General features: G+C 47.9%; 1 protein-coding gene and 1 long non-coding RNA gene across 3 annotated transcripts in view; one reads left to right on the top strand and one right to left on the bottom strand.

Annotated features, from left to right (window-relative positions):
- Positions 1–173: 173 nt before the first annotated feature.
- LOC138120155 (uncharacterized) lies at positions 174–6406 on the top strand. The gene is made up of 3 exons (XR_011155763.1): positions 174–380; positions 2465–2598; positions 4635–6406. It is a non-coding gene; the product is annotated as an uncharacterized lncRNA (long non-coding RNA).
- A 142-nt stretch (positions 6407–6548) lies between these two features.
- Positions 6549–26988, bottom strand: part of SEC14L1 (SEC14 like lipid binding 1) — a 41888-nt gene continuing 21448 nt past the window's right edge. For both annotated transcript variants that reach the window (XM_069032288.1, XM_069032289.1), the window contains exons 3-16: positions 24023–24172; positions 23802–23933; positions 21660–21788; positions 21174–21408; positions 20377–20486; positions 19446–19635; positions 16317–16405; positions 15452–15522; positions 13759–13930; positions 13302–13436; positions 11580–11714; positions 10857–11108; positions 9693–9871; positions 6549–9194 (exon numbers count right to left, since the gene is read on the bottom strand). In XM_069032288.1, the coding sequence (XP_068888389.1) occupies positions 9089–9194; positions 9693–9871; positions 10857–11108; positions 11580–11714; positions 13302–13436; positions 13759–13930; positions 15452–15522; positions 16317–16405; positions 19446–19635; positions 20377–20486; positions 21174–21408; positions 21660–21788; positions 23802–23933; positions 24023–24172 (2085 nt within the window). In that variant the 3' untranslated portion in view covers positions 6549–9088. The remainder of the gene's footprint in view (positions 9195–9692; positions 9872–10856; positions 11109–11579; positions 11715–13301; positions 13437–13758; positions 13931–15451; positions 15523–16316; positions 16406–19445; positions 19636–20376; positions 20487–21173; positions 21409–21659; positions 21789–23801; positions 23934–24022; positions 24173–26988) is intronic.

The raw sequence follows: 26988 nt of genomic DNA, 5'->3' as shown, positions 1-26988 counted from the left end.
AGCCCTGGGGTGGCTGCAGGCACCACCAGCTCTCCCAACACGATACAAACTCCTCCAAAAGCAGCTTTCCAAGAACCAGGTGCTGTGTGTTTTCCCCTGACTTCCTTCCTTCCCACTCTCCCTCACTAATTAACACCCCTCCCCTCCTCGTTATCCATCAGCTCCACATCAGGTCCTGTGCCAGTCTCTGTGCAAGTCCCAGCAGTCCTTCCCTGGCTCCCAGGGCAGAGCCCTGCTCCTCCAGGAGGGGCCCAGCACCATTCCCAGGGATGCTATTCCAGATCCACAGCTCTAACTCACACCCACAGGCACCTCTCTGTCCCACAGAGGGCGAAGCAAAACAAACCTGGAACAGCAGCACAGCCCTTGAGCCTGAACAGGTTTGTTCTTCTGTTTTAGGAGGCAAAGCCCCAGCACTGTGATGCTCACGCTCTGGGATCCATGGCACGCTGTGGGATCCCTCCCCAGCTCTCCCCCGTGTCCCATGGGGGATGGCGCAGGGTTCAGTGGGGTTTGGGGCATCTGCTCGCACAGCTCAGTGTCACTGCTCCGTGTCCCCCAAGGGAAGGGCCTGGAGATGTGACTGCCAAGTCCTGCAGGACAACCACCACGGTGCCAGGAGGGGTGGCTGGGCCAGTTTGGAGCGTCTGCCCTCACACCAGTGCCCCGCTGGCCCCAGTGAGGGATGGCTCTGGTGGTGCCTGCTGCTCTCACCGAGTGCCAGCCACAGGGCCACCACCGGGGCTGTGCTGGGGGTTGGGATGCTCCAACCTCCTGCCGAGTCCTGGGCAGCAGCACCAGACAATGTTTGCCAAGGTCTGGCCTCATTCCAGGTGGGGAAAGCTGCTGCTTGCATCTGGAGAGGTCTCTTTGTCCCAGCAGAGGGATTTGCCATTCCTCCTCCTCCTCAGTTCATTGCAGCTCCTCTCAGCAGCATCCAGGGCCCAGCAGAGCCGGTGGAGAACGGGCTCCTCCTCTCTGAGGCACAGCATCAAATATCTTCAAAGAGAATTGCTCAGGCAGCTGCACCCCTCAGATGCTGCCGGTCCTGTGGGGCCCCGGGAGCTGCAGCTCCATCAGGGTGAGCAGGGGAGAGTTACTGGGTGGACTGGAGGGGCCCAGTGACCTTGCCCTGGGTGATATCCCTGCCAGTGCTGGCCAGCGCCAGCCCTCCTCGAGGGGAGCTCACATGATCCTTCCCTGCTTCCTTTCTTGTTGAGTTCTTGTGAAGGATGAATAAACACCCGGCTCCGTGGCTGCCCAAGGCTGGCTCAGGCCATCAGTGTCACCGTGCCAGTGCGTCCTGGCTGCTCCTGGGAGAGGGATGCAGGAAGGGCTGCTGCAGAAGGGCTGCCAGGATGGGTCATGGAGAGATGCACCCTTCCCTTGCTCAGGAAATAGGGTTTTTTAGGGGAAACCATGTGGAGGGCAGCCTCCATCTGCAGCTGGCTCCTCTGTGGGATCAGAGCTGCCCTGGGGGCCTTCATCCCCCAAGTGACTGAAGCCCAGCAGGAAAAATCTTCAGGCTGCTTTGCTTGGGTCTGCTCTGGGTGTCAATGGGTGCTGGGGTCCTGCAGGGCCCCCCACCCCCAGATGTGCCAGCTCTGTGGGGGGGGGCTGAGCCCGGGGTGGGCACATGGCATTGGGCTGATGCCAGTGGGCGAGTGACATCGCCACACCTGGCCTGGCAACCTTGTCCTGGCAACCTTGTCCTGGCAGGTCCCTGGGCACCCCTGACCCCAGGGGACAGCGAGCTTTGGAGCCAGGCAGGGGCTGCACACACAGCTGGGGTGTGGTGAGCCCAGCAAGGCTCTGGTGGCCCAAACCGTGGTGGGAGAAGTCCCTGGGAGCTGTTATGGAACGTCCACCAGTGCCTGGCGAGGGACTCCAGGGAAACCCGCTGGAGCAAGCACAGCCCGTTGAGGGCTCTGCAGGGATGTGGCCAGAGCAGCCAGAGCTGTGTGGCCTCTCCAGGCTGCAGGGAATGGCAGAAACTGAGGAGGGCTGCACTGACCTGTCCATCACTCCCCAGGGCTGGAAAAGCCCCTGGCCAGGACCTGGCAGTGCCAGTGCCAGCCATGGGGACAGGAGCAGGTCCTGCCCTCCCTGCTCTGCCACACACGTTTTGGACCTGAGAGTCCTCCAGCCCCTCTGCTGCTGTTTTGGCACCTCCAAGAAGAGGCAGTATGTTATAATCATAAGTGTTGTTATAATAAATAACTATGCAAAGGCAAAAAGGCTTGACATAAGTTTTGTTCTGCCATGACTTCGAGGATCTTTTTTGGGAGAATTTGTGGTTTTGGTTTCCATCTTTTTCTCTGGGCTGCTCCTCTTCCCATCTCCCTTTCCCTGGTGCAATCCTGCTCATAATTAAAATTCAGTGTTTGGATACAGCCCACTGCAGCTCGTGGGCCAATCCATACTGGAGCCAAGAATTAAACAGGATATTTTTTCACTTCTGCAGCGTTTCTCCTAGCACATCCTCAAGGGTTTCCTCCAGCGGTGATTAAGTTTCTCGGGACTCTTGGGAGATGGTGGTGGTTTAGGAAGATTCTCAGCAGTGGGAGAGCAAACCCACAGGCAGGATGGAGCCTGGAGGTGAGTGGAGCATCCTCTCGGATGGGCAGGGCACAGGGACAGGGTCTGGGTGGGCCGGGGGTGTCCCAGCCCAGCCACCCCGTGGGTCTGGAGTGGCGGCTGCTCCATGCACAATGTGCTGTCCTTGCTGGGGGGGGGGGGGGGGGGGGTGTCACACGGGGGTCCCTGCCCTGTTTGTGGCTCCCAGTGGGGCCCAGAGCTCTGGAGCAGCAGAACCCGGGGGGACCAGGGCAGCCCCAGCTCCACGCCGAGCCCCTGGCACAAGGAACAGTGTCCCTCCCTTGTAGCAGGGACAATGTCGTCGTCGTCGTCTCCCCACCCCAGCAGAGGGGACAGTGTCCCTCCCTTGGTAGCAGGGACAGTGTCCCCCTGACAGCAGGGACAGTGGGGACAGTGGCCCCCTGGCAGCAGGGACAGCAGGGACAGTGGCCCCCTGGCAGCAGGGACAGTGGGGACAGTGGCCCTCGGGCAGCAGGGACAGCAGGGACAGCAGGGACAGTGGTCCCCTGGCAGCAGGGACAGGGGGGGACAGTGTCCCCCTGGCAGCAGGAACAGGGGGGACAGTGGCCCCCAGGCAGCAGGGACAGGGGGGACAGTGTCCCCCTGGCAGCAGGAACAGGGGGGACAGTGGCCCCCTGGCAGCAGGGACAGTGTCCCCCTGGCAGCAGGAACAGGGGGGACAGTGGCCCCCAGGCAGCAGGGACAGGGGGGACAGTGTCCCCCTGGCAGCAGGGACAGTAGCCCCCTGGCAGCAGGGACAGGGGGGACAGTGGCCCCCCGGCAGCAGGAACAGGGGGGGACAGTGTCCCCCAGGCAGCAGGGACAGCAGGGACAGTGTCCCCTGGCAGCAGGGACAGGGGGGACAGTGTCCCCCTGGCAGCAGGGACAGCAGAGACAGTGTCCCCCAGGCAGCAGGGACAGGGGGGACAGTGGCCCCCAGGCAGCAGGGACAGGGGGGGACAGTGTCCCCTGGCAGCAGGGACAGGGGGGACAGTGTCCCCCTGGCAGCAGGGACAGGGGGGACAGTGGCCCCCTGGCAGCAGGGACAGTGTCCCCCAGGCAGCAGGGACAGGGGGGGACAGTGTCCCCTGGCAGCAGGGACAGGGGGGACAGTGTCCCCCTGGCAGCAGGGACAGCAGAGACAGTGTCCCCCAGGCAGCAGGGACAGGGGGGACAGTGGCCCCCCGGCAGCAGGGACAGGGGGGGACAGTAGTCCCCTGGCAGCAGGAACAGGGAGGACAGTGGCCCCCCGGCAGCAGGAACAGGGGGGACAGTGGCCCCCAGGCAGCAGGGACAGCAGGGACAGTGTCCCCCGGCAGCGGCGGGTGCCCGGGGCCGTGCGCGGGCTGCTGGCACCATCTAGTGGGGTTTGTGCGGGGCCCGGCCGTGCCGCGGCCACCCGTGCCCCTGTCCTGTCCCCGGGGCACCAGCACGGCCTCGGGTTCCCCCTCGGGGGTCTCCCCCAGCCCTGTGCCCTCAGTGCTACACGCCGGGCTTGGCTGGGTGGGTTTGTGGCCGATATCCCCCCGTGGGTGCCCCACGGTGCCAGACGGTGGATTTGGGGGCACGGGGGCTGCCTGCAGAGCTGGGATCCCCCTGGACTGGCTCAGTATTGCCCTGGCCTCACCCTGTTCACCCCAGGGCTTGGAACCCTCATGGGGGTCCGAGGGGTCAGCAGGGGACACTGGGCTGTGGGGTGACACCTGGGTGAGCCACTGACCCCACACCCTGGGCTGGGCTGTGGCTCTTCCCCAGCACAGCCCGGACTGGGGGGGTTGCACAGGGTCCCCCCTGCACTTGCTCTTCAACACCCAGTTGGATGTTCCCGGCACAAAATGCCATTAGGAGAAGTGGAGGGGGCACAAACCGGGGGCTGGGGGCACTGCTGGGGGCTGGGGCTGCCCTGCACCTTTTTTGTTGCTGGGTAGTGGCAGAATGAAGGGGTGTGTGATGTTAACGCCTTCTTCCTTTTTCTCTTTCCCTTTTTCTTCCCCTCCTCCTTCCTTTCTTTCATTTCCCCTTCTCTTTGCAAACAGTTCAAAGCACAGTCCCCAGGTGAGGGGCAGTACTGGGGTCACCATCCCAAGCCCCACCTGAGGGATGTTGGGATCCAGGACTCCCCTCGGGTTGCCCATCCTGGGGAGAACTGCCCCACTAAGGTCACCCCATGGCACAAGGGAAGGCTCCACCAGCAGAAAAAAGCCTGAGAGAAAAGCCTGAGATTTATTTATTTGTGTGTTCCTTAGGCCAGGAGGAGCTGGGGGAGGCCCAGCTCTGTCCCTCAGCTTCTATTTCCCCTCCTGTGCACAGGGGAAAGGGCCCCAAATCCAGGCTCCCTTCCCTGCTCCCCTTGGCTTGTGGCTGCCAGAGGACCACAGGGAACCAAGGCTGATGGCACAAAGTGGGATGACTTCAGCAGTGGTCATAGGAAAGGGAAAAAAGGAAAAAACAAGGTGCAAAATCCCAACCTTCTATTTCTCAGCATCCAAACTCTTACCACCAGCATGAGTTAGCGAAATAAAAGAAATGCTTTCCTACCCTTCCAAGAAAACCCAGGAGATGGCTTTTTTTTTTTTTTTAAGAGCCTGAATAATAGAAGCTGGCTGCTGATGACTTTGGAAAGCCAGCCAAAACCTAACGCTTCCGCCCGAGGATTTGTGTCTCCCGGCAGCATTAAGCAGCCCCCGCCCTGGGAAGCAGCTTCCTGGGATGCTGTGCCCTCCCCTGCAGCTGTGGGAGGGCAGTGGGGATGCAGGATGGGGCCAGCACGGAGGGGAGGGCTCTGTGTGACCCTGCACTGTGTGTCCTGCGCTGCCTGGGTGCCCCCAGCATGACAGAATTCTTCTTTCCATCACCGTTTTAACTCGCCTGCCTACACCAAGCACGGAATCAGCCCAGCCTGCGAAGGGATGGAAGAGCAAACGGCCCTGGCCGCTCCTGCAGGGACTGGGTGCTGCTGTTTGGGCAGAGCCAGCTCCTGCTCCAGCAGGGGAGACTCGGGACTGGCAGTTCAGGATCCTTCCCTTGGGCTGACTGGGAATTTACAGGCTCAATGGCAAGCCAAGGTTGCAAATAGAGACCTGAAGAACAGGGAGCCCTCAGCTTTGTGGGGAGGAGGGGATGCAGGTAGGAAAAAAAACAGGTGAAGTTTCTTCCAGGAATTTTTCTTTGTCTCATAAAAATCCACATAAAAAAAAAAACCAAATGAACCCAAACCACAGGGTTCAACCAGACACCTCTCCCAGAGGAGCTGTTTGAAGCAGCCCTGGCCTGCACCGTTATCACCTGCCCAGCTCAAGCAGGGGCTGAGGCTCAGGTTTATTTAATTGCCACTTCAGAGAGGGGCACTGGCCACAAAGGCAGCTCCCCCACATCTCCAGACACAGCCCAGCTGACCAGCAAAGCCACCTCCTTGTACAACACCTTCTCGAGGACTGCTGCACTCAGAAAGGTCCTGAGCAGCAGAAAGCTGGTCCATTATTATGTGCTGGCATAGAAATATTGACCACATGTTAAAGCTTGAAGTAGGTCAGGCAGCCATCTGGTCTTGCTGACAGACCTCCATGGCCACGGTTAAAGATTCTCATTTATAAAAGCTTCACAGCTTGGATCAAATTTGAAAGACCAACCATAAACACACTGCAGCCTCTGCTCCAGCTCCAGGAGTTAGAAAACCCACAGTTTGACGTTTATTGGCTCCTGTTTTAAAAATAGCTGAAGCTTAGTCAACTTCTACTAATTAAAAACTGTCATTTCCCAAGTGTGATTGTCTCGGCCTCCTGCCCAAGGTGTCAGTGGTGGGGGCAGCCAGGGAGCCCCTCCCTCACCCAGCACTGAATCCAGCACATAAAATAACCTGGAAGCTTTGCAGCAGATGAATGAAATAAAGAGACTGCCCCCCCCTTTGGTTTTTTCCAAACAGTTCACATTTATTGATAACAATAAAAAAATCTTTTAAAGACTATCTGTATTTTATTACCAAGAATGAGGTATTATGTATACAAAACATTTACAGAATTTGATATGCAGTTCATGAGGAGGGACAGGGAAGTGAAGGACACTGATAACAGGAAAGGTGCCAACAGAAGAGTCATTGGCTGAGAGAAAGAAGAGCAGTATCACACAAAGAAAGACCAGGGTATGGGAAATTAATTAGTTCGACTGCAGTGATCAAGTCCTATTGCCACAGCACTTTGCTTAGAGGAAGATTAACTATTGTTTTTCTGGAATTTTATCTCCCCAGCTGTTTGTGCTGTCATGTGCTTTGAGCTCTAAAAGATGTGTTAAGATCAACAGCAGGAAAAACCCAAAGTGCCACTTTTGAGCCAGCTCAAGTGAAAAACAAAAATATAAATCTTCAGACTTGAAAAGGGACTGCAACTCAAAAAGGTCTACAAAGCCAGACACCTGGACAGATGTGGAGTGTTGAATGGAGCAGATTCTTTACAGTTGTCAGCAAAATCGCCATCTGAGAGAGAGAGAGAGAGAGAGAGAGAGAGAGAGAGAGAAAGGGGTCCATCTTCAGCCCTTACAGCCTGGTGAATGGGAAGAAATGCCATGAGTGTCAGCAGGTGAACCTCACTGTGCTCCAGCTGCACTCCCTGTGCTGGGAATACTGGTTCCTGGTGTCAGCAATTGGGGTGGAGCAGCCCTGGAGCCACAGCCTGTGCAGGCTGCTGTGCAGACACTGGGTGGGAGCTGTGTGACACCAAAGCAGAGACCTGTCTCACACAACAGCCCACTCTGGCAGCCTAAGTAACAGCTTAACCTCCAGCTTCAGCTTCTGAGTCCTAAAAAAGCTCCAGAACAGACCAGTTTGGTTCAGTTTAAGGAGGCTGGTCTCTGAGGCCCTCTGTTACTAAAATACCTGTCAGCTCTGCCACGTGCCGCAGCCAGAACGGGGCTGCAGCAGAGCTGCTGCCAGGGGTCTGGCACCTGCATCTCAGGAGCTCTGCAGCCATAAAAAAGCTTTGCACTGAGTTCAGAACCAGCTCTCCTCAGGCAGGGGATCCAGAATCTCAAGAGAGTTCTGCTTTCCAAGTGCAACACCTCCATAAGCTCCTCCACCACTGACCCAAGCCAGAGCCTACCCCACTTCCTAGCAGGGACTGCAGCCAGCACAAAAGCTCCTTGTGCCTGCATGGACAATTCAGCTCTGTGAGGGTAAGGAAAGACCAAGCAGGGTCTAACTGTGCAAATCCTGCTGCATTTCAGACCAAAATCTTCTCTGCTCCACTGCCAGGTGTGGTATTTGCCTGACAGTTCAGTCTTTAGAGCCTTTTGCTGTGCATAGAGAGAGGGCTTGAGAGGGAAGAACACCTGAACAGAGTTCAGCAGGAGTCCAACTTGGGCCTGGGAAACTGGGACAGAATCCCAAATGGCAGGTCACCTCTGGCAGTGGCAGTAGTGAAAAAGGTGGAGAAAATCCCTAGAGCATCTTCTCCTGTATCACTCAGAGGGAAGATCCCTGAGCTCCCTGCCCACAGGAAGGCTGATCAGAACTCAGGTGCTCTATTTCTGCCAGGTGCAGGGAAGAACAGGAGGTCCCAAGGAGGGAGAAGTGCACAGGAAGGATGGAAGCCACACCTCCTTCAGACTGGTTTAAGCAGCAAGCTGCAACTCTGCATAAATTCCTGACAAGAAGAGGATCTCAGTAAAATCAATTTGCTTGGAATGCACTAAAGGAAGCAGAGTGAAGCTCCAGCACAGAGCTGGGAACAAAAGCTCAGAGCAGCCCTGGATGAGCCCAGTGTGACACAGTGAGGAAGAGCCTGCTCTCTGCCTCTCTCTCTGCAGTGCTCCATGCACAGATCTCAGGAAAGAACAAATTGCTTCAACCCAGCAAGATGCAGAGCTCAAATTCCTCAGAAATGTGCTCATACAAAAGTTCTATTTAGTGTTACAGCCTGGCCACAGCTCTGTGGGCATGCTTTGAAAAAAATGGACTCACAAAGTCAAGTATCCAGCAACTGCTGTTCTTTGTCTCAGACATCATTAGTGGCAAAAGGAGAACAGTTTACAGCACTGGAAGATCACAGGGGATTTCTCAGGATGGCAAGGAGTGTCCTGACAGGAGACTTGCAGTTGATCTCTAATGCACTACGGAGCATTTTTGGTAGGGTTTTTCTTTTTTGCTTTTTAACATCTACAGAGTTTAAAAAAAAAAAATTCATTCTTAACTGATGCACTGGTTGTTTTTCCTTTTCAGTAAGAGCCCTTGTGTTCAGAGTTAGGATTTGTGCAAGCACACTTGCAAAAATATTTATGGCTGAGTTAGGAAAAAGGGTTAAAGTTAAGAGACAAGCTGTTGGATCTAACAAAGACCAAAACCACTAAGTGTAAAATTCAAACAGCTACTTTACTATCTATAAAAGGCTTTTTGGGGTGGGATTTTTTTGCACAATTGCCAGTTGAATATGCTGTATTGCAGTCAGCTGCCATGGGCGAGGGTCCAGCCATCACATCCATTTGCTTTTCAGCTGTTGTGGCACTACCTGGAAATCATGGAGCTGGAATGGGACTGGCTAGAGGAGGTGGTGGCAGCACTGAGCTGGGAGAATCCACTGTGGCTTGATTCAAGGCTGGTCATAGATCCCCTGCAGAAAAAAAAGAAGCAAGCAGTTTTAAGCTTCAGAACACGTGAAGATTTTGATTTCTGCTCTGTATCTATATTTGTTTGCACAATGAATAAAAAGCAAGTAACAGCTTTGGTGCAGATACTCAAAAGCTTTTCTGCCTCACCACATAAAATAATGAGGACACTGCACCCCTTTCAAAAAACCAGATGCTGTTCAAAGAGATGGAGATTTAATTTCAGTCAAGTTTATCCACTGGCAGAAAATGAAATTCAATAACTGGAATCTGAATTGCACCCCCTTCTACAGGACAACCTCCAAGCCCAACAAGCTCTCAAAGCAGAGCCAAGTGACCAGTGATGATTACCACAACTGATTAACCCCTTTTATACATTAGTTGCCCTCAGTGCAACTTTTTAAGGCCCTCACAATTTACTTGTATTTAAGTGAAGTTGACACTGACTCGATCATCCAAATCATCAGAAAGGTTTGACATTGGCTGACCTTGGCCAGACATACCTGAAATCTTCAGATCCTATCACTTCTGTATAGTACATCACTTTACATTTGTGAGAGGACACCTGTAGAGATGCCAGCACATCATCCACACGAGGCAGGTTGGTTGTAGCACAGGCAGGCATGCTGTGGAATTTCCACTGTAAAATGTAGAAGCCAGGCCACCTGGTCACGTGGGAGCCCTGCAAGCAGACACAACAAAAATCAAAAATTAACTTGGTTAATAGAGATTTGTAGGCTTGACATTTCTTTTCCAAGCTTAGAAAAAGTGCCTACATGCCCAGAATTTTTCCCCAATGCCAATATTTCAAATGGCAGTGCTGGGAGACTCTCCCCACACAACATCCTTATCAAAGCTGGGATGGAACACCAGCAGTTCCTCCAGCTTTTTGATAGTGTAGAGGGGTTAGGATTTAATATACTGAAAGGACAAGTTCTGCTTTAAAACTATATCCATTTTTTTCATTTATTTTCCTTCACAGTTGTCCTTTTGAGACAGTGAAAAGAGCAGCCAAGGCTCCTGCCTCACAGTCAAGAGGTCACTGCCCATATTTCCATTTTAACACTTCCATCTTGGTGACTTAAGGAGCTGCTTTTTCAGAGGCTGACTCATTTCAAGTGAACAGGAACAGCAGTGGCAGCGTGTGACTGTAAACATGCTGCACGTTATACCAAACTTGGAATTAAAGGAGAGGTTGTAAATGGCATAAAAAACCTTCAGGAGCTTTGGCCATCAGGAGCTCTTACACCGCCCATTAGAGGGACAAATGCACAGAAGCTCTGACTTGATTTCCAGCCCTCTCTCATTAATGAGGGCAGGCACTGTGATACTCCTCAGACTGTTTGCTTCAGAAAATAACTGTCAGAATTACAGCACAAAGCATGTTTTGCTACTTTCTGGATGTGCATTTTGTTTCAGGTGGCTTCCCCAGGTTCCTTGCTGATCCATCTCAGTCACTACCAGGCTGATGCAACTTCCCCTCGCAGCAGATCCCACGTAAATCCCATCCCTGCTCCCTGCAGCACCCAGCCTGAACAGCAGCTGAAATGCTGGCCAAAAGCAAGCAGCCAGCCCAGCACTGAGTCACCACTCAGTCATCAGTGCTGTGAGTAAGAACAGGCAGCTTTGGCTCCATCTGCCCCCACACGGGGCTCTGGCTCTCTCACCTGCACACTCTCCCCTTCTTTGCAGATCAGGGGAGACTCCACCATGCTGTAGTCACGCCCCAGCTGCCAGACTTTGTCTATCAACTGGACATTGTTCCCACCAGGGGATGTAATACTGTGAGCTCCCAGAGAGTCCTTTTTGGGAGGCTGTGGGGCTCTTTTGGAATGGAAGATGTTAAAAACAATGTCGCCCTTGCACACATCAAAATCCCATGTGATCACAGACGAGGCGTCCACGATCTGGATGAGAACCTGAGACAGGAAAGACACATTAGACAACAGCAATTTGCTCAGTAAAGGCAAACTCCTACAGGAAAAAAAGACAAAGAACAGAGCTTTTTTGTTGCTGGGCTTAGTTTCTACTATTAAAAAGGCTTTTTAATAGTCAAAAAAAGGCATTGTGGATACAAATTCCCTCCTGATGGGGTGTCTATTTTAACACAAGACTTTCAGAAGCTTTCCAACAGCTTCTGAGAATGTTGCTTGCTTTGCTTAGAAGAACATGGCTTTGAATAGAATGAAAACCAGTGATATTCTCTAAATGGCAACAAAACAACGGGAGGAACAGTCACAAACTTCAGCTACTAAAGCATCACCGTGCACCAGCTACAGAAGGTGGAAGCACAGCAACTAAATAAACAAGCAATAGACCATTCCCAGGCCAAGAGACAAGAGTTCAGAGCAGAGGGCTGAGATGAAAGCAAAGGGCAGCTGGAGCTGTACCTCATGTGGAGCTCCTTTGAAGACACTTGCAGACTGGTAGATTGTTTCAGTCCAAAGCTTGATGTCTTCATTTTCCAACTCTTCTGCTGTCCGGTAGAGGGACTTGGGAACCAGCCCACCCTCTGGTACTTCACACTAAAACGAAAAAACCATTAAAAATTATCTCCTGTGACCATCCCATCATGTTCCCTGCCTGCCAGCTTCAGAAACAAACATTCAGCAATACTCTGGAGAAGGGAACAGTCTGAAAGTAGTTTTATAGCTTGTACATGATACATATGCAATTCTTTTTTACAGTGATCTGGGTGAGATGTTTGCAGAACTGGACATCAGGGGAACAGATCTTGTACATTCACAACAGCCAGCACTCCAGAAAGGGACTGTGCAAAGGCTGTGATTATCATTTACACCACCTTACACTGAAGAAAGATGAGAGACAGTTCAGAATCCTGAGGGAAGTGGCAATGGTTACTAAGTCTAAAAAATAGAGCTACGGAGACCTGAAAGAACTGGGGTAGCTGAACTTAACGATGGGTAGTGGGGAGATACAGTAAATTTCCAAGCAGGTGAAAGGACACTGAAGCCAGGAAAGTTAACAGTTTTGAAGTTAGAGCTGTCTGACAACTCACTAATGGAAGTGATTACACAACTTCCCTAAGCAAACTTCTGTTCTAAGAAGCCTGCAGCAATGAAGCTGACAACAGGTTCCACAGAAGTGTTTGGGGAAGTAGAAGTGTTTGGCAACTGAATTACAACAGAGAATTGAAAAGATCTCAGAGAAGTCATTTTTATTCAAATACACAGAAGTTAAGAAGAAGAGAGAGACTGCCACTGCCTGTAACTGGCAGGAAGTACTGTAGCAATTTGCTTCCTGGTAACATTCACTTTTGCTTACTTAAGCAGTGGATTTTGCCAGCTTTGAGCTCCAAATTAGATAACACTGAAAGCTACTGCTGCAGCAAAAAGCAGCCCACTGGAGATAAACACGTGCTCTACTCCACCACATTTAACTGTACTTCATTATCATTTGAGGCTCTGTTGGAACAGACACAGATGAATTTTCAATAGGACAGAAATTAATCTAGAGAGCGTACAGGGGCTGAAAACACAGCGAGCCTGTGTTGTCAAAAACATTACAGGTGAAACAAACCTTACAGTATTGTCAGTGAGATGTTACAATGCCAGATCCAACTGACACTCAAGGTCCAGGCAGGGAACAGCTCTGAAGGCATGTGACAAGGGACTGAGAAATTACAGTATCCTGCAGTAAAAGCGTTTTTCTGGTTTGCTGGAGGTCACTGCACACCCTGTGTGAGGAGACTGGGCTGTTTGTTGAGCCCTCTTATGTGCCACATGTTCCCATGGGCTCCTTATGGGATTGGATTTTTAGGTGACACGGGCTCTTTGGAACAGCTGGTGGTGACAACTCTTGCTCAGAGCTTTGCTACCACGTTTGCCTGAACTTTCCAGGGAACAGACTGTGGCTTTTAGCTGTGCTTGGCTGTTCTGATAAGGTATTTGATACTCATCCTAGAGAAGCATTGTACTGCTCTTATTAAAGTGGATGTAGAAAACAGCACTGAGCCTGGAATCCTACACCATAGCCCCCACCTCCAAACTACAGCAGGAATCACTCTGTGCTTACAGACTTCTTTGCTCAGAGGAGAGGAAAAATAAAAAAAACACTAATAAGTTGCTTTACACAATAGTTTATATTCATACCATGCACTCTCCACCGAGGAAATCAGGGATAATTTCTTTATCGATGTAATCCAGCAGTCCCCCAGGACCCTGGTAGTCATTTCCAGCATAAATAAGGAATTTCTTTCTAGTGTTGTCATCAATGAATGGACTAACCTACAACAAAAGAAAAACAGAACAGATCAGGCCCTCACATTTTTCTCAAGTCAATTTACATTGTTTTCAAGTCAATTTTGAAAGAATCAGTTTTGATCACACTGAGTGTTACCATCCTGGTTATGCAAAGTTCACACCACAAAGAAGCCAAATTAACCAAATATGTAAGCAGGTTCTTGGGTGGTGGTTTTTAATCCACTCCAGGAATCCTATATAAAGGACATGTTTCCAAAATGGCAACATTTGCTGCACATACAGCCTGATCTTTGAAGTGCTTTCACAAACTGAGAGAACTGAGTAATACCTTGGATTACACACATACCAGTGTCCAGAGAACTGGGAATACTCGAGGTGCTCTTAGGATAAGAAGACGACCCAAGGTCTCAGGGTAATTAGCTTCAACCACCTCGATGATTCTCAGCAAGGCCTTGACACCAGGTCTCCATAAATGCCTCATGTTCAAGCCTTCCAGGTCTACTAGACAGGTCCAAGAGCTGAATTTGAGAAAGACAAAAAGAAAAATCTCAATAGCATCAAAATTCTCCTTGCTTCTGCAAGTGCCCAACATACTGAAATGTGGGGAGCCTCTGCACGTTTTGGTTTCTTGTTTTACCTCCTTGCTTTGTGCTGCCCGTAGACACTGGAGTTTAAGGGGTGTGCAATGATCACTCTGCACACCCTGCACATTCTCCCACAGACATTTCAGATTCCAGATAAAGGTTCAGTTCATATGAAGCCAAAAAAAGATCCTGTCAACAGTCAGCCCAAACATTAAAGCACTGCTTTTACTGGGAGATCAATTAAGTGGCCACGCTGCTGCTCTGAAGCAATTTAACATTCACAGTGCAGATTTTCTACTAACACAGTGCTCAACGGTGCCAATACATGTCAAAGCTAATTCTGTTGTCAGATCTCAGGGAAGGAAGCTTTTTCTATAGGAAGAGATATGTTCTTAATACTAACTACTGAGCTGCAGCATGTGTTTCAGTTTCTTTCCAAGTTCAGGTCTCGCCCTGGGCAGGAATTCAAGATTTACAGCTGTGCTGCACCAGCCAGCAGCCATTACATTATGCATAAGGCTTCTATGAAACACCAAACCCTTCTTTGTTTCACTTTAAATGTTTAATATGCAGCCCTTTAGGGTTATGGCCACAAATGAAGATCCAGCAGGCAACACCATTCCACTGTTACACACATGAGACCTGTCCTTGGACTTGGAGAGCTAGGGCAGCAAGTTCTCTAACAGGGACAGGATAAGCAGACACATCCCTGGATGTTACAGATTAGGGGAAGGAGGCAGAAACTGGAGAGAGTCCAAGAAACATGGCATCTTTTCAAGACTGGCTCTGCCTTCATTCCATGCCCTTAAATTCATTTTGCCACTTTCACAAGTGACCCCTACAATGACTTAAAGATGGGCTAGCAAACCACTTTTGACTGAACTTCACATGAAGTCATACCAGAACCTGGAAAATCAGATCCCAGGTTTCACAGGAGCCTCATGACCTCACCTTGAATCAAGAGCTGAGTAGCCACATATAAAATGGAGAATGAAAATAGAACTGAGTGTAATGAGCCTTGGAGTGGACTATGGATGAACAAGTGACATGGAAGCCACACCTTAAATGTGTGGCTTCCATGGAAGCCTGGAAATGTTACCCATGATATTATCGTGGCCTGCTTTCTTGGCAGCTTGCACCAATGCCCTCCCAAACAGATTTGGGAGTTGGGCTGCACTGCTCTGCAGATATCCAGCAGTACAAGAGAGCTGAAGAAGTACCAGCCCCAACAGAACCATTATGAGCACCAGACAAAGGCTGCTGGGGCAGGTGTTGTGCGTCCCTCAGGCTTCCCCAGCCACAGTGCCTCTAGCACTAATTGGGGAGGCTCTTAATTAACTGTACCTGTGCTTGCACCTGCATGTGAGACACAGCCTGTCCTCTGCTTGTTCCACTGCCTGACATTCCCCCCACACACCCCATCAAAGCAGCTAATTCCCACAGAGCAGATTTTACCTTATTGGCCTGCCAAATACTTTTGTATTCTCCTCACATCGCCTCAGCCCTTCTTCATTTATTGAAAGAACCTGCACAAGAAAGAGTGGGATTTAGAAAAGACAGCCTCAAGCTCAGTAGGTGGGATAAAGAAAATATGTTTATATCCAAAGATTAATTAAAACTACAAGATCAAACCAGCATAAACTTCCCTCCTCTAAAGAATGAACTAGAAATCACTAAAATTATCCCTAATTACTCAGAAATTAAAACCCCTTTTGAAATCACAGAAAGTAACCTTGAAACAGAACCAGGGCAAGCAAACAAAATTAGCATCTGCTTGGAAATGCGACTAGGAGAGAAAAGTAAAATCCAGTCCCTGCTTTTAATAGTCACTATGGCTGTTCCTGTCATTACTAGGAGTCAAAAAAAGTTAGTGCAAACCTGGAATTCTGCCAGCTTTCTGCTTGGAAGCTGAGCAGATGCACAGCAACAGTCTGAGTGATGCCTTTAGAGAAGGCAGAACTACAGGCAAGCACTTTTTCTTGAAAAATAAATGATTCTTATCCTTGGAGTACAGGTTTGACAAAAACCTGAGTGTGGCATTTTCTCTTCAGTACAAGAGCAGAGACTGGAGTTTGAAGCCCTCCACAAGAGCAGAAGAATCTGTGCAAATGCCAATCAATAACCACAGGAGCTGCCAGGAACTCCACCTTTCCACCATCAGCCTGCAGTGGGAAAGCAAGCACCAGGAACGGCTACCAGGGGCTTTCAGACGTATTCCAACCAAAAACTGATGGCCAGAGAGCACATGAGGATAGCCAGTGATGGCTGCTGTGGCAGAGGGAATTTCTAAACTAAAATATCCAGTGCTGGGAACACTCACGTAGCGCAGCAAGGCCTCCTCCCCTAGCGCTCGCACCAAGCCCTTGGTGTCCATCTGGCCCAGCCTCAGCACGTACAGCGGGCGCCCATCTGCAGAGACACAAACCAACAGCACCCTCACCCAACACAGCAAGAGACACTTGAGAGAGCTACTTCTAAAGAATTCTGATGGAAACAAACCATAACAGTTAAACCTCCCCTGCAAGAGGAAGAGTCAGGAGCAGATGGCAACATAAACATGACTGTGCAGCTACACCAACAGATTACCTGTAAACGAGCTGCAAAATGGAGATAACCTGATTCAAAAATAGCTCCCTGACCTTCATGGAAAGTTCAGAGGACTTTGAGTACATCAGTACACTCCAGACCTTGGTATACACAATTAATGACACAGACTATTCTTAGCTTCCAGGACAGCTCAGGTACGCCAATGCTTTTCCTGTAACTGCAGAGCTGTGAGGAAGGCTGTAAGGCTTTTATCACATGTGATGCAATATTGCTCTGGAGAGTTTACAGCAACCTTTCCTGAAAAATAGCCATCCTGACATGTGGGAATTAATGAAAGCAAGTGTTAACCCAGAGCCTGCCCTCTGCAGAGTCTGCTGGAGCCACACTCCAGCTCTGTCACTGTGCAGAACTGGCACACAGCCCCGCTCATGCGGGGTAAGCCTGGTGAGAACAGACTCTGCTCCAGAGATCAGCTTCAGCTGGACCCTCTGCATTAAAGCCCTGCCTCTCCACAGTCTGCCTGCACACTGGGGCAGCCTGACACTGGCAGGATACTCAGGCATTAAGCTGTATTACTGTGTTGGCTGAAATTGAGAATCAGAGTTTGCATCTCTGGCCCTTAGTTGTCCAAAACAGCTCCCAGCCTCCTCCTAAAGCTGTGATGCACTTGTTAAGCTTTGCTTCATCTATTCTAATACACAGGCTAAATAATCACCAGCTTATTAAAGTGAGTATGTCAGCATACAATATAAAAAGAAGAAGAAAAGGAAGCTTTCTACAAAAAAATCTCCCTCAAGTCCTGTGGTCTGTGCAGCTTCACTCCCCTCCAACAACTGCAAAGGAGGTTATCAAATTATCATTAAGTCCTTTAAGATACAAGGGGAGAAACCGCAAAAAATACACTATTAAAAAAACCAACAACCAACCAAAACTCCAGAGTCAAGGCAAGTTATTTATTTGGCAAAGACACTGCCCCCATGAAAGTTCACAGTGTTTTATGTTTTATCAGGTGGACTAAAAGAAAATGTTATTTTAACATCGGCACACACTTATCTTGGAATGTACTGTTTAGCTTTTGAAACACTAAACAAAAACTGCTATTAAGCTTCATAGCAGGTCTCCCTCCCTCCCTCCCAGACACAGATGCCTCCAAACCCAAACTAACAGCTCAGTAACCCTGGTCCACCCAAATGACACATGAAGTAGAGTCTCAGCTGACAGTGCTATCACTGTACAATTTATGTTCCATTAGAGCTTTGTGATTTTAAAAAGACATTAAATTGAAGCGTTCCTGTCAAAATAAAAGCCACGCAGATGTACAGAAAACTGTGCTAATTGCAAGCCAAAATAATAACTTCTATTCTTTAGCACTGATAGCTCATTCTAGACAACATGCTTCATTATCACTGCTGCCTTTGCTGTAGCACTAAAAGCCACACAGCATTCACCCAGCTTAAGTTTGGCACATTTAGCATCTGTAGGAGGAAAGGAGCAACACTAGAAAAGAGGGTTTAAAAAAAGCCCCTACCGCTGTAAAATTTTAAATTACAGAGAACTGATCAGTTCTGAAATCGTGTTTCCATTATTGACAAAGCCATGCTTTACTTGTGGGCATGCTGCAATAGAGATCAAAGGAACTGCAGGGGAAGGGAGGGGGCACGAAGTTCACCACAAGACTGAAGAACTCCTCAGAAGAACATTAAACAAGCTTTTGATGCATTCTGCACCTTTCTGCTCGCTGGCAGGACCCAGTTGTGTGCTATTGACAGAGGAAGTCTTTGCAAAGGACAGACAAGGAACGGGCTGAAAGGGAGAACTTATTAACAGGTCTTTTTCCCTACAATCCTTACAGGCACATTCTCATTTTCCATTTTCTCAGTTTGAGGTCTGTCAAACCCAGAGCAGCAGGGAAGAGCCATTCAAGCTCTGGGATTAAACTTCTGCTGCGTCCTCCCTGTCTCCTGGCCACTACTGCTGACAGCATCCTGCCCTGTTTCATATGCTGCTTGAAAAAGGAAGAGCTGAGCAGAAACAATGGTGCCTGGTGGGAAAAGACTCAATCAGAGCACAGATCACTCACAGTAAGAGATCATTTCCTTATCTAAAGAGCCCAGCTTGCCTCAAGCCACAAATTCCAAGGTGTTTCATTTCTATGTATGTATTAGCAACAAGATCAGTGCACGATAAAGCAGAGGGACAGGGGAGTGTGTCAGGCTGTGGCTCACAGTACAAAGGGAATTCAGTCAAAGCTGCTTCCCTTCTTAAACAAACCTGCTCTATTTGGTGTTTTTTCAACATTCCACTTCTTATCATTAAGCTGATTGTAATGCCAAATAAATATTAATTTATGCCATCAGCAGACTTATACAACATCAGAAATGAATTGATTACAAAGATATACTTATTTACAAACATCTTTTAATCACTGAAAGAGCACACTCAGCATTTGCCTAACACCCTTTTAAGCATCTCAGAGCACTACAGAAGTGCAATTAATCAATTTTTTTAAGCTCCTGGCAAAGCAGACTTAAGTATGTCAGTATTAGTCAGAAAGACTCTGATCCAAGGGTCTGCCTCCTGGATCAGCAGCTAAGGGCTGGCAAAGGCACTGAACAGGCTGCCCAGAGAAACTGAGGATGCCCCTGGAAGTGTTCAAGGCCAGGCTGGATGGGGCTCTGAGCAACCTGGTCTAGTGGAAGGTGTCCCTGCCCATGGCAGGGAGATGAAACAAGATTACTTTAAATTCCCTTCAACCCAAAATATTCTATGAATTTAAGTGTCTTTAGTACTCAACAACTGAGAAGTTCTAACCAGCCACCTCTAGCTAACAGAGGGACAACTATCACCTTTGATTCAAAATGTAAAATGGCTGTTCAATACCTATTTTGTACTGAAACCATACCTTTGTCATGGTGATGCCAGCCTCCTGCATAGTAATCCTGGAGCACCTGGGGAGGATTCCAGGTGTCCAGAATATAATCCACCTGGTGCTGCTTACGCCACGTGAGTGACTGGCAAAGGATCTCTCTTGCTTTGTCGATGTTGAAGTCCCGGGCACGCAGGAATCTTAAAATGTGCTCATCTTTTGGGATCTATTAAAAAAACCACACCAAATTTTGTACTCAAGGTTTGAAACAAGAACAGAAACCCAAACAAAAGAAGCTGAAAAATGTGCAGCCCTGCACCAATGCAAGAGGGTGGTGGGTAACCCTAGGAATTTGGCTACTCAAGGAAATCAGCCTTTGTTTGAAACAAAATCATGAGCCCTGTCAGGCACTGCAGCTACCTTCATAAGGGATATAAAAATTTCATGAACTCTAATGTAATCATTTTCACCTGTATGACCATACCAAGTCAGTCCAATTTAAATAAATCAGGACAGAACACAGACTGTATTTTATTGTTAAGGTAGAGGAAGCTGAGACACACATGCAAATCACAAGGCACTGGAAAAACCCCAGCTTTGCTATCAGTGACTTAACTGGCTCCACTGCTACCAGTGTTTCAGTATTTAAGACTATGATGTTTGGCCAAAACAAACAAATGTGAAAATAAGGTCATTGTAGAAACCAGGAAGACTTATAAAACTGATGTTATTGCCCTGTGGCAGTTTAACTGACAGTCTGAGAGGCTTTCATGCTAATTATTGAAGCACCTCAGCTGCAAAGTCAGCTGGACAGTCACAACGAACTCCTCCTATTGCCACTGCTTAAATTTAGGTTTTGATCACGGAGGGCCACTTAGCAGAAAGAGTAAGCTCCAGGGGGTGTGGCAGGAGGTTTCCTCAGGCCCACCTTGCGTGTCACACACTCTGGACACCCCCAGGGACTCACTTTGCCTTTGTGTGTCTCCTGGAGCCACTGCCGCAGGCGGATGAGGCAGCTCTCCTGCATCGGGGTCAGGTCCCCCAGGTACCTCTTGATGTAGTCTGCATCCAGCTTATCTAAAAAGAGATTACAGGTGATCAGAGTGGTCCTGAACTGACCTAGGCCAAGCACCAAGTGATCTGATTTGCTGCTGTCTCAAAGTGGCTGCTGTCTTTGGCGCAGTCAGAACTGAATAAAGCTCCTTTGAATCAATGAAAAGGTGAGCAAGGCAACAAACACAGTCATCTTCATGAAGAAGATAAAATTACCCTTCTGCAACTAAGGAAGGAGCAAAAGCAGACACTTGTAAAAGCATTTTGCCAGTATACTCAGATTCATCAATCCACAGCACCACTGGGCTTGCTGCTTCTAAAAATATTTAGGGAAGCTTTGATCTCCCAGTGGAAGAATTTTCCCCAATTCCCACAAGACTGTATCTAGGGAAGCTTCAGCTGTTTTCTCCCCATTATTTCTATAGTTACACCCATCCCTGAATTTCAGGGCAAGCAGCAGACTGTTCATCTGCAACCCAATGAACAGCAAAGAGTTTTTCTGCTCATACCTGCCCTCCACTCATGAGCTCAGCCCCTAACAGCTCCCTGAGCTCTGCCATGTGTCACTGCTTGGTGAGCCCACACTTCAACACTGCATGGCCCCAACCATGGAGCCAACGTGGAGCTCCTCAGCTGCCCTGGAGAAGCTGCCCACTGCTGAGTGCCTCTGTAGTAGAAAGCATCCCAGTAGAACACATCAGACCCCCATACCATCGGGCGTTCCTGCGGTGGGCTCCGAGGGGCTGCTGGAGCTGTTGAGGATCTCCTTGTTGTTCAAGCCCTCCTTTGTGGCAGACTCTGGGATATTAATGGCAGGTGACACTGGTCTCCTTGGGTGGGATGTGCTGCTCTCTGATTTACATGCAACAGGAGGAGTCCAGCGAGGGACAAAAGTTATTCCTTCTTCCTCCAGCTGCTTCAGGTAGTATTCTATTATTTCTTTTCCCTTCAAAAAAGAAAATTTACTTCAGCTACTGAAAAACCCACCCATTTAGACACAGAAAGGATTGGGGTGAAAACCCAATTAAGTGATCAGACCTCTGAAGATTCCACTTGAAACAGCCCTATACAGACACACTGCCCCAGGCTTTTAGCAAAGCAGCCCAGCTCCCTGAGCAGAGCAGCCTGTTATTTAGCAGCAGTCTGTGTCTTTTGGTAACTTGGAGCCAGGCACATCCTTCCCAACTGCAGGCTCACCTTTTTAATATTGCTGGTGTATTGCTTCATGGCAATCTTTTCTACTGTGCTTTCAAAACCAAAAAAAGATTTGATATCCAGACTTGCTGACTGTTCAAAACAGGTCCAATCTTCATTGTCAGGGTGAACCTGCAAGTCAAAAGATCACACAGCTCAGTTATCCATTTAGGTTCCACCCCCCCCAGAATATTTGAAATGTTTCTTATTTTAGAGGTTCACACAGTCAAAAACATTTAAGTGGAATCTGCAGTGTCTTGCTTCACTTGCAAAACACGGTTGGGAAGAGGCAACACCAAAAGACAAAAAGCTGAAAAGTCCTTCCATGGTCCCACAGCTTTTTTTTTGTCTTAACAAGAAAGGGAAGGGTGGAGAAAACACAAGTGCATGAGCCACGAGCCAGAGGACTGCACATTTATACACTGTCTCAGTCTAGATAAGGGCTGGGACTGCAGGGTGTCTGTGCAACACAGTAAAAGCCCCCACAAGGAACTCTCTGCTGTGGCTGATAGCCCAGGGCCAGCTCAGCCAGGCTAAGCCCTGCAGCAAGGACAGGGGCAGCATTCCCAGGCACTGTAGTCCAGACATGTTTCCAACAGACAGACTGCCAACAGACTGACCCATGAGGTACTTTAGCCTTCTGTAGAATGAAAACTGTTTTAGTTTGTTCTCCTATGATAATGCCACAGACAGAAGTGCACACTCCTCACTCAGCTGACACCTTCCCTCTTAGCTTATCTCTTGGTTTACTGACATGATCCTGAAACAGACTTTTAGTTGGACTCCATCTTAAAGGGCTTTTCCAACCTAAACAATTCATGATCAATGCTGATACTGTTACAAAAAGCTGTTTCTTAAACTCTCTTGGATAAAATAGATTTGTTCAAGCAATTTCTAGGCCAGGCTCTGAATTTGTCATTATAAAAACATCACGAAAGGCTGGATTTCTGAGCACGCAACTGGCCTGATGCCTTAGGGTTCCCCTCCCCCTCAAAACATGCTAAATTTGGCTAAGAACAGGATCAACACTTTATAAGGAGACAGCTACAGAAAAAAACCCTTTTCCCTTCATTTTCTGTTTCTGTATTAGGGAATGGGAGGTACAAGAATAGCTTGTACAACCTAAGTACAAATCATAACATCACTTAAGAATCTTCCTGTATTTTCATAAATTCAATTATAAGTTACCTTTAATAAAAATGAACTTTTAGAAACAACTTCTTCTTCCATTAAAAACCTGGTTTTGTATTTATCTAACTTCTTGATTGAGTAGAGCAAACGGGCAAAGAGAAGTGCTGTGTTTTGTATGTATTTACCACATGCACTTTTCTGTACAGCATTTTCCCTGTTTAAGCAGAGCTTTCACATAAAAACTGCAGGTAAGTGGAAGAGTATTTTTAAATATGCCCTAGAAGTGAGGGCAGAAATAATTACAAAAAGACTAGATAACAGTGTCAAGTGGGTTTGGCATGCAGTGATCTTTTAACTACAGGTTAAACACAACAGAAAATGTTATGACCTGCACATAAAAAGAGCGCTACAATACAGATAAATCAGTTACATTTGTTAGCTCGGATCTGACCTTTAACATCAATTTGAAGTTCTACTGCTACAGTACATGCTGCAAGAGCCCATGAGGATGGGCTGAGCCATTCAGAAATAAACCATGACCAGAGCAGAGCAGCAGGCCTGCCACCAGACTCCTCTGCATCAACATTTGCACTGAAGACCAAGAACAATGAAAAAAGATAGGTTAAAACGTAGCTGACTCAGTGAACTTCTGTCTGAGCTGAGCAGAAGGCAGATCAGCTGAACTTTCCCCTGGCAGTTCTGTCAGGGTGTCATCAGCCTCACCAAGTCCCACACTGCTGCTATAGAGCACAGATTTGCCTAAAGAGACCTGTCAAACACAGCAAATTATGTTGTGTTCTGCTTTCTGAGAAGATGCTCAAGCAAGAGGGTGCCACACGTGTCTCAGTTCCTGAGGCAAGCGTGTTACATTTAACAGTAACAATTATCACTCAGGTGCACTGGTTATTTTTTCTTGCAAGGCAAAAGCCAGGAACAACCCCAGTTCTGAGTCCTGAGATCTAAACACTGCCTCAGCTCCATCTGCAGCCCCAGCAAGGGCCTGTTGTTACTCACTGTGTAGGAGCAGTGCTCGTTAATGATGACTCTGTTAGAGAAGGTTTCATTGTAGGCTTCTATATGCAGAGTCCTTTCTCGCCTGTTCAGAGAGTTCTTCTGGACAAAGTACACGTAGTCCACTCCTGCAATCTGGGGAAGATGCACAGGCTCTGTTAAGGTACAGTACTCAGGTGAAGGGACATCCAGAAGTACAAACCAGGCACTTCCAAGCTCATCACCTTTTTCAGCAGCCGTGGTGCGTCGATGTCCAGCTTGCAGCGCCGCTCGATCACGTGGATGGCCTCGTCCTCACTCTTGTACTCATTTACAGTGTCACTGGCTACAAACATGGGGATCAGAGGGCACGTAGGAAACCTTCTTTCATAGGCCTGTAACGATGGAAGGAGAACAAACAATCAGCACACCGTTGATTCCTGAGGCTCTGCAGAGCTCCTTCATCAGCATCACCATTTGGAGGCTCAATGCCCTTCAGAGCTTCCATGGAAGGGGCTGAACCTTCCTGAATCCACATTACAGTTGAAAGAGTCACAGAGCATTCCAAACAATCGGTTTATTAATATAAATAATATTAATTCCTTTCCAGTAAGGTAATTTTTAAACCACACAAAATAACCCGTTCCTCCCCTCCCTCTGAAAAGGAAGTTATTCATTCTGTACCATGACAACCCCCTTGATAACAGGAACAGGAAAATCAGACACTCTACTTCTAAAATACCACAAGACAAAACAATTATGTCTTGGATTTAAAAAACCCACTTGCTAATTACCGGTGTTTCACCAAGCTATCTAGAGGGATTTCATACAGCTCCCCAAGGTCTAATAAAAACATTTCTAAAGCTATTTCTTAAGCTAATAGAGCTCTCAAGCTCCCTGGGCACAGTCCTCCTAATGATTTCACTGCAGTTTAGCAGTTCACAGTTTTGTCCAACAACAGTCAGTCTAAGACAATGAGCTCATTTCACACTTCTGAAAATGTAAAACTTCTGGCAATAATGCAGAGCCAGCAACAGCTTTGATTTGGGTTAAAGAACACAGTCATGTAAATAACTTCACCTCTTAAATACTTGACACACAGAGAAGATGGTATTAAATCAGACATTGACAGGATAGTCAAGGATTTGGGATCAGTAAAACAAGAAAGACGAAAATGGGTGTTATCCCCATTAGTAAACTTGTTGGATTTTAATTTTAAAACCACTGTGGCTGGAGAATACAAGACAGCTCTTATTTTTTTTTCCTCATGGGGTAGCAGTAACTAACAACTAACTAAGCAACTAACTCTTTAGCCTGCTTTCCACATTGTGAATTCCTTCATTTTTGCTGTTGTGAGAACCTCACTGGCTTTGGTGAAGAGGTTGGATTTTGCAAGGTGTCTCAATGCAGAAGAAAGCTTAAATAAAGTAAATCTGAGAGAACATAATGAAACAACTCTTTAAAAGAGGTAAAATATCTACTCTGTCCTTTTAGATGGTTTCAACTGCTCTGAAAACAGCTGGGCTGCAGCACCATGAGGGAGAGGGTGTGGAACAAAACAAGCAGCAGCTGCACAAAGTATGCAATGGTGGGGCTGGAACAGAAAAGGTCTCTTAATTCTCCCTCTAGAACAATTAAAATACTTCAGTTTATTACCAGTGTTCAAACCTAGTTTGAAGGCAGTGTTACTATGGTGACAGTGGTGTAAGGCACTAAAACAGTGTCAGCTTTTTTCCCCTTGTGCATATTTTTAAACCATTTTTGCAGCATGACTGTCCCAAGTTCATAAAGCTCCTCTGTAAAGCAGCAGAAGTGCAGCCAGGGAAGGGGTTACACACACTCCCTTCTTCAGACTTCATCTGTGCACAGCTGGTCGGGTTTGATTGAAGAACAGCAATAATTTCTGGGCTCAGAGATGTGTGCACAATAGCAGTGACAGAGCATTAGTGTTTTAACACAATAGGCAGCAGTGAGGGAGAAAACCTTTCACAGCTCCAAGACAAAGGGAGGATGGGTCCTATTAACATGGTATAAGAAGTTTCTTTTGTCCTGTTGGTACAGCAAAGAAGTTTCTCATTTTTTTTTATGAGGCTCTTGTTCTGGACAGAAGGCTGGACATTTGAGTTGCTCATGAGTATCTCAGCCCTTTCCCTGAACAAGTTTCAGCATTCTTTCCAAATTAATCTCTATTTTAACTGCACTGACTGTAGTTAAATGCTGTTAAACATTCCTAGAAGAAGCAGAATTTAAAAGTATTTCTGGTTTTCAGATTGCTTCATTTGACGCTTTTATCTAAGGAGCTAATGTTATAATTATTTTACAGACAGGAGAGCAGGGACAGTAATTATCTAACATTTTTCTCACTTTTTTCAAAGTCCTTTTTACAACTGGATGACAAGTTTTCCCCATCTGAACAGCCCCCTTTATGCCAAAGCCTTTGCAAGTCTCCTTCACTGCACATACTGATGCTTTTCTCATCTTAGTCCTCCAAACACTTCATGCTTGCCCTGTGAACCCTGCTCCTGGGTGTTTGCTGAACTGTGAACAAAAAAATGCCCAAGAAGAATGTGTTGTTTCAAATGGCAAGACTGAATTGAATGTGTTCAATTTGGAAGAGAACAAAATAATTATCTGCCAGAAGCTGGCAAGCTGAATGCTTACAGCAAAGTACTTGAGGGCTTCCAAGAGATTAAGAGCGACTCAGGATTCTTTCTCCCTGAAGAACATACACACAGAAAACTGTTCACAGTCAATTTTATTGGGCTCTTAAATTAGGCTGGTTTTATTTCTTTATGTCCCACTGCCAGTATGTCCTTGTAATGCACCATTTCTCAGCACAGCCCTGTTTGAATAAAAGGTGATTAGAGTAAACCATGGCCACATCAAAATACTCAATCTGATTCAAGCATGGCTGTGTCTTCCACAAGGGACAAACTGCTGCCTTTCACAGTGCAGAGCAGGCAGGAAAAAGCTGCTGAAGGCTACAGGACACTGACAGATCTTCCACCACGAACCAAGGCAGCACAGGAAGAAAACCTGTAATTTGTGGTACAACACAGCAAGAGCCACGTGAGTCAGAGCAGCACATGCATGGTCAAGACTGGAGCAATTAAAGGAGCATGAGAAGATTAAAGAAAGATCAAACACCGCCTTTATTTTCCAATAACATTGAAGAGATTTTGCTGCGTTATTGAAGTGTTTTGAACCAGAA

This window comes from Aphelocoma coerulescens, chromosome 18 (genome assembly GCF_041296385.1).
Source record: "Aphelocoma coerulescens isolate FSJ_1873_10779 chromosome 18, UR_Acoe_1.0, whole genome shotgun sequence".
Taxonomy (NCBI): Eukaryota; Metazoa; Chordata; class Aves; order Passeriformes; family Corvidae; genus Aphelocoma; species Aphelocoma coerulescens.
The sequence above is the reverse complement of the archived record's forward strand: the minus strand, read 5'-3'. Positions and strand labels throughout refer to the sequence as shown.